This window comes from Schistocerca americana, chromosome 3, assembly GCF_021461395.2.
Source record: "Schistocerca americana isolate TAMUIC-IGC-003095 chromosome 3, iqSchAmer2.1, whole genome shotgun sequence".
In the NCBI taxonomy this organism is placed as follows: Eukaryota; Metazoa; Arthropoda; class Insecta; order Orthoptera; family Acrididae; genus Schistocerca; species Schistocerca americana.
In genome coordinates this window covers 813,479,411-813,492,337 of record NC_060121.1, presented here as the reverse complement: position 1 = coordinate 813,492,337, position 12,927 = coordinate 813,479,411, and the positions used below count along the sequence as shown (strand labels likewise).

Sequence of the window (12,927 nt, the reverse complement as noted above, 5' to 3'; positions counted from 1 at the left end):
TCACATCTGCAGTTATTATCGTATTGTCGTACGGAGTACTACGCATAATTGGTGACTATATTGGGGATGTTGTGGTAGGGAGGACTTAGCTTCTCATCTTGGATGGAGCTTCATCGACAGATGTAGAAGTAACTTCAGGTTTGCCTCAGAGAAGTGAGTTTGGACCCGTGCTACTTATGTCATACATTAATGACTTTGCAAACGATATTTACAGATGATGTGATTTAGATGATGCGGTCATTTATGATAAAATATTGCCTGTACCCGTGGTTTATGGATAGCATCATTGATTATTAATAAAAACGTCCTGAGACCCTTATTCTAACTCAGCCCCTGATAAAGTTTTGAATAAAAATCACCAGCAATGACAATCGAGGACTTCTGGCATAAATCGCCACCCTCGTTCTGCCAACGGTCTTGTCAAAGAAGGCAGAGAAGCGCACAGAAGTTCAGGGACTCTGTTGCCCTTGGGGAAGGAAAAGGCCCTTCAAAGGCGGAAAAATCAACAGTGATCAATGGCATGAGGATGCAGAAGGCAAAGAAACTACAGTATTAAAGACACAGAAAGTGTATGACAGAATGTGTCGTGATGATCTCTCCACTGGCAAAAGATTCGGGATTTAGTCCTCCACTCGGACCTCCGGGAGGGGGCTGCCAAGGGGGAGATGACCAAGAGAGAAATGTGGAATAATTAACGAAAGGGTAACATTCTACGAGTCGGAGGGCGGAATTACAGAAGTTTTGAACGTGGTAAGGAAGGTATAAAAACTGAGAATGTCAGGGCTAATGTGGGCCACTAAAGTGAAATAGAACGGAGGTAAAAAGGTTCAAATGTGTGTGAAATCGTATGGGACTTAGCTGCTAAGGTTATCAGTTCCTAAGCTTACATACTACTTAACCTAAATTACCTTAAGGACAAACACACACACCCATGCCCGAGGGAGGACTCAAACCTCCGCCGGGACCAGCCGCACAGTCCATGACTGCAGCGCCTTAGACCGCTCGGCTAATGCCGCACGGCGGAACGGAGGTAAGGCTTCCTGTTGAAACGAATGTAGGATCGTATCAACAGCAGCATAATAGAGTATAAGGGGAGTAGGATTCCTTATGAATAGGAAGGTAGGACAGACCGTGAATTACTGCGAAGGTTAAGTGATAAAGTAATTCTTGTAATAACTGATACCAAACCAACGCCGACTACAGCACTTAAGGGTATTTGAGTGCGGTTGTAGGAGAAGGAAAAGAAGAAAGATTTAAGGGAGAATATGGTCACTACTTCATCCCTCAGAGCTACCCATTCTTCTTCTACTGTATTTCTTTCCCCCATTCCTGTCAATTGGCAAGGGTAAAATACAGGGAGCGAAAGGCTATTTACAATTTGTACAGAAACCAGATGGCAGTTATAAGAGTCGAGGGGCATGAAAGGGAAGCAGTGGTTGGGAATGTAGTGAGACAGGGTGTAGCCTCTCCCCGATGTTATTCAATCTGTATATTGAGCAAGCAGTAAAGGAAACAAAAAAAAAATCGGAGTAGGTATTAAAATTCATGGAGAAGAAGTAAAAACTTAGAGGTTCGCCGATGACATTGTAATTCTGTCAGAGACAGCAAAGGACTTGGAAGAGCAGTTGAACGGAATGGACAGTGTCTTGAAAGGAGGATATAAGATGAACATCAACAAAAGCAAAACGAGGATAATGGAATGTAGTCAAATTAAATTGGGTGATGCTGAGGGAATTAGATTAGGAAATGAGACACTTAAAGTAGTAAAGGAGTTTTGCTACTTAGGGAGTAAAATAACTGATGATGGTCGAAGTAGAGAGGATATAAAATGTAGACTGGCAATGGCAAGGAAATCGTTTCTGAAGAAGAGAAATTTGTTAACATCGAGTATAGATTTAAGTGTCAGGAAGTCGTTTCTGAAAGTATTTGTATGGAGTGTAGCCATGTATGGAAGTGAAACATGGACGATAACTAGTTTGGACAAGAAGAGAATAGAAGCTTTAGAAATGTGGTGCTACAGAAGAATGCTGAAGATAAGGTGGGTAGTTCACGTAACTAATGAGGAGGTATTGAATAGGATTGGGGAGAAGAGAAGTTTGTGGCACAACTTGACTAGAAGAAGGGATCGGTTGGTAGGACACGTTTTGAGGCATCAAGGAATCACAAATTTAGCATTGGAGGGCAGCGTGGAGGGTAAAAATCGTAGAGGGAGACTAAGAGATGAATACACTAAGCAGATTCAGAAGGATGTAGGTTGCAGCAGGTACTGGGAGATGAAGAAGCTTGCACAGGATAGAGTAGCATGGAGAGCTGCATCAAACCAGTCTCAAGACTGAAGACGACAACAACGACATAGTAGGAATGAGAAAGGCGAAAGACTAACTGAGTTTTTGCAACACATTTCAGCTAGTAATTGAGAATACTCTGTTCAAGAATCACAAGCAGAGGAGGTACACCTGGAATAGGCACAGACACATGAGAAGATACGAGCTGGATTACATCACGCTCAGATAGAGATTCAAAAATCTGAGACTAGGTTGTGGGGCATACCCAGGAGCACTAGACTCAGATCAGAATTTACTAATGTTGAAGCATATTTTCAAGTTTAAGACAATCGTTCGGAAGAATCAGTGTGGAAGGAAGTGGGATACTGAAGTACGGAGGAATGATGAGCCATGTTTGAAGTTTGCTGAAGGTGTGGATGCTGTGATGAGGAACGGTAGGCAGTTCGGTTGAAAATGAGAGGACAGCCCTCAAAAGAGCATTTAAAGATGTTAGACAAACACACAATCTATGTGAAATGTAGCTGCAGAGAAACTTTGGGTGACAGAAGCAATCAATTGATCGATAAAAGAAGGAAGTGCAAAAATGTTCAGAGAAAGATTTGATACAAAGTGTGTGTGTGTGATTGCAAACGAGAGCGTGTATGGGTTGAAAGAGAACATAAAATGGAGGAATTATTTGATGGCGAAGTAGCATAAACTGGAGTCGATATAGAAAGGGTAGAGGATCCCGTATTAGAATTTATACGACCTTTAGAGGACTTGAGATCAAATAAGGCAGAAGGGACAGATAACATTCCATCGAAATTTATAAAATCATTGTGGGAAGTGGCAACCCGTAAAAAGTACTGCTATCTTTGACGTTGTAAAGTAACAAAATCGTACCCCTTACTTGTTGCTGGCTTCTGTAACTTTCGACGCCTAGAACACCTTTTCTTTCTGGAGCACTGTCTTGATGTATAATGCCAGCAATGCCCCAGTGCTAGTGGCCACGCGCCGCTTGCTGCGTGCAGCAGAGCCGTTGTTGTGCTTCAGCGCAGAGCGATCTCACGCAACCGCGACGAGAACAAATTCAGATGAAGAATTCGATAAAAGATAATTAAATATTGAAAGTTTTATGTCGCTTTGTAGAAGAAAAGTGTTTCAGTAATTGAGTTACTTCGTGGAAAGGCGCGCAGGATTAAGTATGAGATTTATGGTTGGAACAGTATCGTGTTTGTGAATCACTAAATGTCGTGGAGGAACATATTGACAATAGAACGGAAAGGAAAAGGCTTGCATAATGAGTGACTGCCTGTTTAATTAGCGTGTAAAATCAACGTATCAATGGTTACTTCAGTGTGAATTTGAAACGAGCTTAAATATTATCATGAGACTTGATGAGATTAGACATTGTTATGGAATTGTGTTATGTGGTGAAGGGGCAATAAAACAAGGTAATTACATACATAAGCGGACCGACAAATGATACCTTCAGTGCAGTTACAAGACAGGCTCGAATTCCTACGGGAATCGGCGTAATGTTGTGAGTAATGAGAATAACGGGCAAGGGGCACTGCGTGTGGATAAGTTGAGGTTTTGGTTCTCACGCGAGGCGTGCTAAGGTAATCCATGCAGTTGTGATGAGCACTGTGTCCCGACGCCGGCACGGTAGCTCAGTGTTCGGTCAGTAGGATAGCTGCCCTATGTAATAAAAAAAAAATTTAAAAAAATAAGTTAATGTATCAACGATGATCTTCAACAAATGTCATAGGACGTCCGCCCCGAACAAATACAACGATCAATTACGAACAAATGAGAGTAACAGAAAAAAGTGGTCAGAGCATCTGCCTCATGAGAGGGATTCCCACATTCGAATCTCAACCCCGTCTAAATTTTCAACTTTCCCCATCGATTTCACTCAATGCCCGCTCACAGCCAACGCCTGTAGTTCCTTTGTGCCTTAAAGTATCGTTATCTGAAAGTGATATTTTCTATTTTTCAACTGAATAACTTTAATATTTAAAAGTATCAATGATTAAACTCATTGTCAGGTTTATTTCTTAACGAAGCATGTTCTCTACGTAAAACTCCATTACTCGCTTCAGATAGTCGGATAGTTCCAAAAATTAATCTGAAAATAAAGTGGAAAGACATTAACAGAGCATTAGAAACCAAGCGACTGTCGAGATGGTATGTAGAATTTATGAGACTGGCGATATTCCATCAGACTTTCGGAAAAATATCATCCATACAAATACAAAGATTGCAAGGGTAGATAAGTGCCAGGACTATTGCTCAGTTAGTTTAACAGCTCGTGCGTCCAAGCTCTGACAACAATAATACATAGAAGAATGGAAAAGAAAATTGAGTACCTCTTAGATGACCATTAGATTGGTTTTAGGACAGGTAAAGACACCAGAGACAGTTCTGACTTTGCGCTTCACCTTGGAAGCAAGACCGATGTAAAATCAAAATCAATTTGTCGATCTGGAAAAAACGTTCGACCATATAAAATGGTGCAAGATTATCGAAATTCTGAGAAAATAGAAGTAAGCTACGGGGAAAGACGAGTTAATACACAATATGTACAAGAGACAAGAGGGAACAAAAGATTGAGAAAGGATTACAGAGGGGTAAAGCAAAGATGCAGTCTTTCACCTGTACCGTTCAATCTCTACATCGAAGAAGCAATCACGGAAATAAAAGGTTCAAGAGTGGGATAAAAATTCAGGACGAAAGGATATCAATGATAAAATTTTCTGATGACATTGCTATCATCAGTGAAGATGAAGAAGAATTACAGGATCTGTTCAATGAAAAGGACAATCTGAGTATAGAATATGTACTGACAAAGGGACCTCACCTCTTCGTCCTTACCGATTTCTTCCAAATTTATGCTATATGCATGGCTTGGCCAAAAATGAAAGCAACAGAGTAGAAGCTCCAGATGGCCAAGCGTTTATAAAAAATATCATTTTCGGAACGGCTCGGACGAGACATGAGCCACTTACTTTACGTGATTTGCAAACAGAAATTACGGAATGGTAATGCGCCCGTCATGTGGTTAAATTCAAATGCGGAGACTTTTTCTTCTTTTGTTATCAATTTTTACGTCAGTTATACCACAAACAAACCGAAATAATGTTCAGTACACTGGAGTTAATAAAAGTTTCATAAAAGGCATTAAGAGGAAAGGCAAAGTAAAATCTGGAATTACAAATAAAATTCCAAGAAAGGATTGTACTTGCAGCGTCAATGAGGGCTTTGAAAAGAACATTTGAACAACAGATTGTAATTAAAGCGTACAGGACTTCGTATTCCGTTGGTTTTATTTTCACCTTGGAGGACACTGCATCAAAATACAGTACATCAGCAGCTATGCTCCCCCATATTTGGAGAAATAATGCATCATGCGTGGTTTGCTACCACATTATGTGATAAGAGAGAACCTTTTACGAATGTAAACTACGTTTGTTTTTCTATGGGAACTTTAAAACAACGGCGTAAAGGTAAAAATGCGGCGTTTGTAACGTGTGTAAGACGCTGAGAAAATTATTGCTTCCCCCATTTTCATGTCGATTATCACGCCAGCACATGTAAACGATCAATGGGGGTATTTAATTTCACATACGAAAACCTCGTGTATGCTTTACAGTCTCTTGTTGGAGTTATTTGCAATGCCAAATTTTTCTTTGCCTTTTGTTTTCGTACCTTTCGTGTAAATAATAATAACAAAGTATACTGAGAATTTTTTCGATTTATTTGCAATGTAAATAACAGAAAATTGTAAATAAAAAGAATCCCGCTTAGGGATTCAATCTCACGAACTTCGGATTCTATCTTTCCGCTGCGCTAACCGCTGCCTGGATCCGATATTAATATAAATATTTCACGTCACCCGACACTCGGCAAAAAATGCTATTTTTTTGTTAACGCTTGGCCATCTGGAACCCCTGCTCCTGTCAATTTCATTTCAGCCCTTGCTCTGCATATACAATAAATTTGGACGAAATCGGGGATGACTAGTAGGAGCGGTTGCAAATGACAATAGCAAGAAAACATCAAAACTGGTGATCACGAAGTAGACGAAGTTAAGAAATTATGCTACCTAGGAAGCGAAATAATCCATGTCGGACGAAGCAAGTAGGGCATAAAAAGCCGACTAGCACACGCATGGCGTACATTCCTGGCCAAAAGAAGTCTACTATTATCAAACACAGGCCTTAATTTGTGGTAGAAGCTTCTGAAAATGTTCGTTTGGAGCACAAGTTTGTACGGCAGTGAATGATGAACAGTGGAGAAGCTGGAAAAGAACTGTCGTGGAAGACCGTTCACGAGTTACAAAACTTTACGTCCTAGGCGGCTCACGCTGTGTTCTGTAAAACACAAACGAAAAAGAGAGTCGCATTTTGCAAGGAAGACACTATTGTATTTTATGCAAAAGAGTAAACTCTGTTGTTAACAGAAATAGTTTTTGTTTTTACCTACGTACTGGTACAAGAACGGGGATGAAACAGAGATAAGTTTAGTCACGTATATCGAGAACTAAAATCAATGTTTTTGACATCTCTTTGCAGAATGGGCTGCTGTCCGCCATTCCACAAATAGCCGCGGTGGTAGGGAGCCTGCTCTTCGGCTGGCTCGGCGACCCGTGGTTCCGGAAGGGCTACATATCCAAGCTCAACGGGTTCCGCCTCATAAACGGACTGAGTAAGTGCTGCTGACGCTCCTGCTTTGCAGTATGTTGCTCCATACTAAAAACTTAACGTCGATGTCGCCATTATTTAATTCTTCTTCTGCTGTTACTGAGCGCTAATCCCGTCTGCTATGAGGTCCGCTGTGTTCAAGACTTGGTACATTTATTTTTACCAACTTTGCGGTCGCACGCCCTTTCTGTCACCGCAGCCGTCATTTGCCCGAGGGGAGAGGGGAAATTGGATGGGCGACTTGTCTGTGAGCTGTGTAAACTTTGTTCGGTGTGTGATCGCATTTTGCCGGCCGTTGTAGCAGAGCGGTTCTAGGCGTTTCAGTCCGGAACCGCGCTGCTGCTACGGTCGCAGGGCACCGGGCATGGATGTATGTGACGTCATTATGTTAGTTAGGTTTCAGTAGTTCTAAGTCTAGGGGACTGATGACCTCACATGTTAAGTCCCATAGTGCTCAGAGCCATTTGCTTTTTTGTGAACGCGTTTTAAATGTTTGTGTATCGTATTTTCTGAGACGGTACTTAGGGCCAACCCAGCATTTACTTAAACGAGCGTGAGAAACCGCCTCAAAACCATACTCAGACTGATCGAAGTACCATCCACAACTGATAATCTGCTACGCAGATTCTATGCAGGTCTGGCTCGCCTTCCTATCTCGAAGGCCAGCGCACTGCACGTTACGCTATACGAGCTATTGTCGAACTTATGTAATAATTGAAAAATGTTAAACGTTGAAGAGTTCCTATAGTCACTAACTGCAGAGGGAACACATGAAAAAGATATGCTGCAAAAGTCGTACAAGTAAAATCTACATCTTGTGGAATACCAATGTCAGATAAAGGAAAAAGATCCATATGTCCAGTTTATTTGTATAGGTCACTGCTATCTATATACCGGAGCATGGGTTTAATTATTATGCAAAAGGAATCTAAATATAAATTTATAAGTTTCTAGCTCTTTTCTGTTGCGGCAATGATTTTTACAGAAAAACATCCAAATTTCGAAAATAGTTAAAGTTATTGAACTGCACAGCTGCAAAATACTAACACGAGTTCTTTACAGACGAATGGAAAAACTAGTAGAAGCCTACCTCGGGGAAGATCAGTTTGGATTCCGTAGGAATACTGGAACACGTGAGGCAATACTGACCTTAAGACTTATCTTAGAAGAAAGATTAAGGAAAGGCAAACCTACGTTTCTAGCATCTGTAGACTTAGAGAAAGTTTTTGACAATGTTGACTGGAATACTCTGTTTCAAATTCTAAAGGTGGCAGGGGTAAAATACAGGGAGCGAAAGGCTATTTACAATTTGTACAGAAACCAGATGGCAGTTATAAGAGTCGAGGGACATGAAAGGGAAGCAGTGGTTGGGAAGGGAGTAAGACAGGGTTGTAGCCTCTGCCCGATGTTATTCAATCTGTATATTGAGCAAACAGTAAAGGAAACAAAAGAAAAGTTCGGAGAAGGTATTAAAATCCATGGAGAACAAATAAAAACTTTGAGGTTCGCCTATGACATTGTAATTCTGTCAGAGACAGCAAAGGACTTGGAAGAGCAGTTGAACGGAATGGGTGGTGTCTTGAAGGGAGGATATAAGATGAACATCAACAAAAGCAAAACGAGAATAATGGAATGTAGTCGAATTAAGTCGGGTGATGTTGAGGGTATTAGATTAGGAAATGAGACACTTAAAGTAGTAAAGGAGTTTTGCTATTTGGGGAGCAAAATAACTGATGATGGTCGAAGTAGAGAGGATATAAAATGTAGACTGGCAATGGCAAGGAAAGCGTTTCTGAAGAAGAGAAATTTGTTAACATCGAGTATAGATTTAAGTGTCAGGAAGTCATTTCTGAAAGTATTTTTATGGAGTGTAGCCATGTACGGAAGTGAAACATGGACGGTAAATAGTTTGGACAAGAAGAGAATAGAAGCTTTAGAAATGTGGTGCTACAGAAGACTGCTGAAGATTAGATGGGTAGATCACATAACTAATGAGAAGGTACTGAATAGGATTGGGGAGAAGAGAAGTTTGTGGCACAACTTGACCAGAAGAAGGGATCGGTTGGAAGGACATGTTCTGAGGCATCAAGGGATCACCAATTTAGTATTGGAGGGCAGCGTGGAGGGTAAAAATCGTAGGGGGAGACCAAGAGATGAATACACTAAGCAGATTCAGAAGGATGTAGGCTGCAGTAGGTACTGGGAGATGAAGAAGCATGCACAGGATAGAGTAGCATGGAGAGCTGCATCAAACCAGTCTCAGAACTGAAGACCACAACAACAACATCCAACACATATTGATTTTGTATTACTCCTGACGTGCTAGAAACGTTTCAGGTTATTTACTTCATTTTAAAGTATTGTGCAATATTTATGACGTCAGAGCTAGTTACAGCGGACTAGGCTGGCACACAATGGAAAGACTGATGTGAATTTTATAAGGCGTGAGTATACTGCTTCCCTACAAAGTCGTTGTGGCAATAAACTTCTAGAAGGTGAGCGGTAAAATAAAAATGTTATGTCGCTTTCGGGTGTGACATTGTAAAGCAAAATCGCTCATTCGTTACGCTCTCTAAGTAGACGGAAGACAGAAAGTGTAGTCTGTGAGGTGTATGTAAGTATATTTATATGGTAATTAGATTATGCCTTCCAGGACACCCGGAAAACAATCAGTCATGTACAGTGTTGCCGGTTGGTAACGAAAATACGGTATTACTAAGTGTATTAACAAAGGTAAGGATGACTGAAAGAGTTTTAGATGAATAGATATCTCATAATTGATGACGAATGTTTAACAGAAACAAATTTCACTTTGAATATGCTCCAAGGTGACGTAAAAACCCTTTAATTTTCTTTCAAATAGGGTCACCAACACTACCACGGTGTTCACTAACAGCGTTGCTGAGTAGGAGAAAGTATCGTTGCTGATTAATTGAAACGAATCGCAGAAGGACTTGAAATTAACTAGTTGGTATGGTTAATGAGAGCCCTCTTTAGACGCAGGTAATTGTCATAAAGAAGACGAAAAATCAAAAGTACACGAAAAACAGCTTTGGAGGTTAAATTTCGGAGCCCCTCAGGCACTTTAAATATCCAAGTGTAATCGGTGCGATAGCAAATGGAATGAACAAGCACATCATGTCCGGGAAGGCGAATGTAACATATATGTTTGTTATGATGATTATGTTTAAGTGCAGTGAAAACTTCATGCAAATCACTGCAACATACTGACCAACACTCCAACATTTGGGATTCTTATAACGCATGTGTCATCATGAAGGAATACAGAGATACGCTGCTAAGATCGTGGTAGATCGTACGAAGAAAGAGTTATAGAGATAAAAAGGAAACTGAAGTGCAAATCGTTGGAAGGAAGTCGGTGTTGTTCTTGCAAATCCTATTGGGTAAATGTGGAGTACCAATATTTGATATAAATGACGCAATAATGCTACTGCCTCGTACACAATTTGACAGAAAGCGTGCGAACACCATTATGTAAAGCGAAATTGACCACCAGATGTCAGGTGAGGCGGACCCACCAGTGTGGCAGGAGGTGGGGAATACTGTGTTGTCAGTAGGGGGGCAGGAACAACAGAATGGGTCGGTCAGCAGAGCTCAGTGACGTCGAACGTGGGTTAATCATCGGATGTCGTTTATCAGACACAACCTTTGTAAAGCTGCCCAAATCGACAGATGGTGATGTGATTGTGACGTGGAAACGCGAAGGAACAACAGCTAAGGACAGAGCAGACAAATCGCATGTAGTGACGCACGGGGACCATCGAGCATGGCGGAGAGTGGTTGTAATGACTCGCCTAAAATCAACGGAAGCAATCATTCTTGAGTTTCAAACATGTTCCCAGTAATCCATCTAGTACAGTGATTGTGCGTAGGGACATGAAAAGAGTGGGGACAATGGTCGAGCAGATCCTCATAAACCACACATTTTTGTAACCAATAATAAGTGACGCCTGAGGTGGCGTAAAGAGCGACGCTACTGGACATTGGACGACTGGAAACGATTGATTTGGAGTGACGAAGTACGTTATAGCCTGTGGCAGTCCTATGGAAGAGTCTGGGTCTGGCTTGTTACTGGAGAACGTTACCTCTATCTCGAGCAGTGCCAAGAATGAAAACAAGAGTACTCTGATTCTGTATTACTTTTCATATGTAATACCTGTTTCAGCAATTCTTTAGCAATCTTGTCAAACACCAAGCTACTCTTAAGTAGGCCTGTCAGGTCTAATTTTATTTTACTCAGATTGTTAATTTAATTTCAGTTTTTATATGGATACTGTTTTTCGCGTTTAGTGATAATGTTTTTCCTACTTCGCTTCGTTCATATTTACGAGTATTTCCGGGTTTGATTCCCGGCTGGGGACTGAGTTTTGTGTGCCCATCATCATTTTCATCATCATTGACTCGCAAGTCGCCGATGTGGCGTCACCTAAAAAGGACTTGCAATACGGCGGCCGAACTCCCCCGGAAGGGGCCTCCCGGCCAACAATGCCATACGACCATTTCCATTTCCATTGTTCAACTCGTTAAATTTTTAATTGCATTACTATCACCCCATTGTCAAAGATGACATTTACTGTTTGTTGGTTCATCAGTCTAATGAGTAACATTTTTCCGATATTATTTACAAATATTGTAACTTCTTTGTCGACAGTAGTCCAAGTCTGATAATGCTCTTGTAGGCTGAAAACCGGTTAACTGAGTACCTTATTCCTGTAGAACACACACAGTGTTCTGCTTTTTTATTATTATTATGCCTGTCTGCTAAGAAGCGACGGAAGAAACAGTTAATAGTAGAATTAAGTTGCATGGTGAGGCATAAGGTCATTTTCCCTCGCTACATGCGACAATGTAACAGGACAAAGAGTGTTTACTATTGTCCGAATATTAATATGAAACAGGAAATTCAGCAGCCGTGTAACTGTGATGGCTGGTATGACTGCTAAAATCAGTTTCATGCGGGATCAGCATATATCAACAATAGAAACACACACTCGCTCACGATTTGAGAATGCTTGTACAGTGAAACCGCTGATTGAGTATGAAAAGCGAATTATACAGAGCGTCTAAGAACGAAACTTATAATTTCCATGATGTTACAGACGGATAGGGAACGAAACTGGTTTGCCTTGTGTGAGAAGCCATCGCAGCACACGTCTAGAATGGCTATCAAGAATCCATTGAAAAGTCTTAAAAGAGAGTAATAAATGCTCATGTTAAACATTGCATTTATGTCCATTTAAATACAAGAGTAGTCACTATGTTGATTGGGCAAATCTGAATTTTGTTGTAAGATGAATCTGTGCGCTTGTACAACTGAGAACCATAAGCAGAGTGGAGCATAAGTGGGTTACAAAAGTAACTGAATACATATTAATAGACTGAAATACATTAAACATAACAGGAGCAATCAAACGTTTCCTTTTGAAGCGTTATTGCAGCATATCTACAACCCAGAACGACTACGATGCTGGTATATAATCACCGACATCTAGGCAATGGGATAGTTTGGCCTTCAAATCTTGATTGACCCTTACAGTATCGAAAAGTCTACGGGAGCACGTGAAGGTGATGGTGGGATTATTGACCTGTGTCATACATTGTGTTTACCAGAATAGCCTGAAAAGTTTACGGATTCGGCAAACATTCACTTCACAAGTTAGTCCTCGTGGTTGTCCTGTGATTCGCGCGTAACCGTGTACTTACGAGAATCAAGACTCAATTTAACCTCATGCTGAGAAATGTCCTGTAGCCCTTCAAAGAAAATAACCTTGTACTTCCAGATACTTCTGAAACATCTGTTTATTTAAGATACTCTTATAACCACATTTTGTAGACTGTTTATAGCAGAATAAAGGGCCCATAGTAGTGAGTAGATAGGTAGCCTAAAATTACGATCTTTTCTGGATATGAAATGTGTTTAGCATATCATTTTAATA

The 12,927-nt window shown here is 40.7% G+C and overlaps 1 protein-coding gene across 1 annotated transcript in view; it reads left to right on the top strand.

The window, feature by feature from the left end:
* Positions 1–12,927, top strand: part of LOC124606414 (vesicular glutamate transporter 2-like) — a 182,361-nt gene that overhangs the window by 128,995 nt on the left and 40,439 nt on the right. The window contains exon 6 of the mRNA XM_047138395.1: positions 6,842–6,974. Coding sequence (XP_046994351.1) covers positions 6,842–6,974 — 133 coding nt within the window. The remainder of the gene's footprint in view (positions 1–6,841; positions 6,975–12,927) is intronic.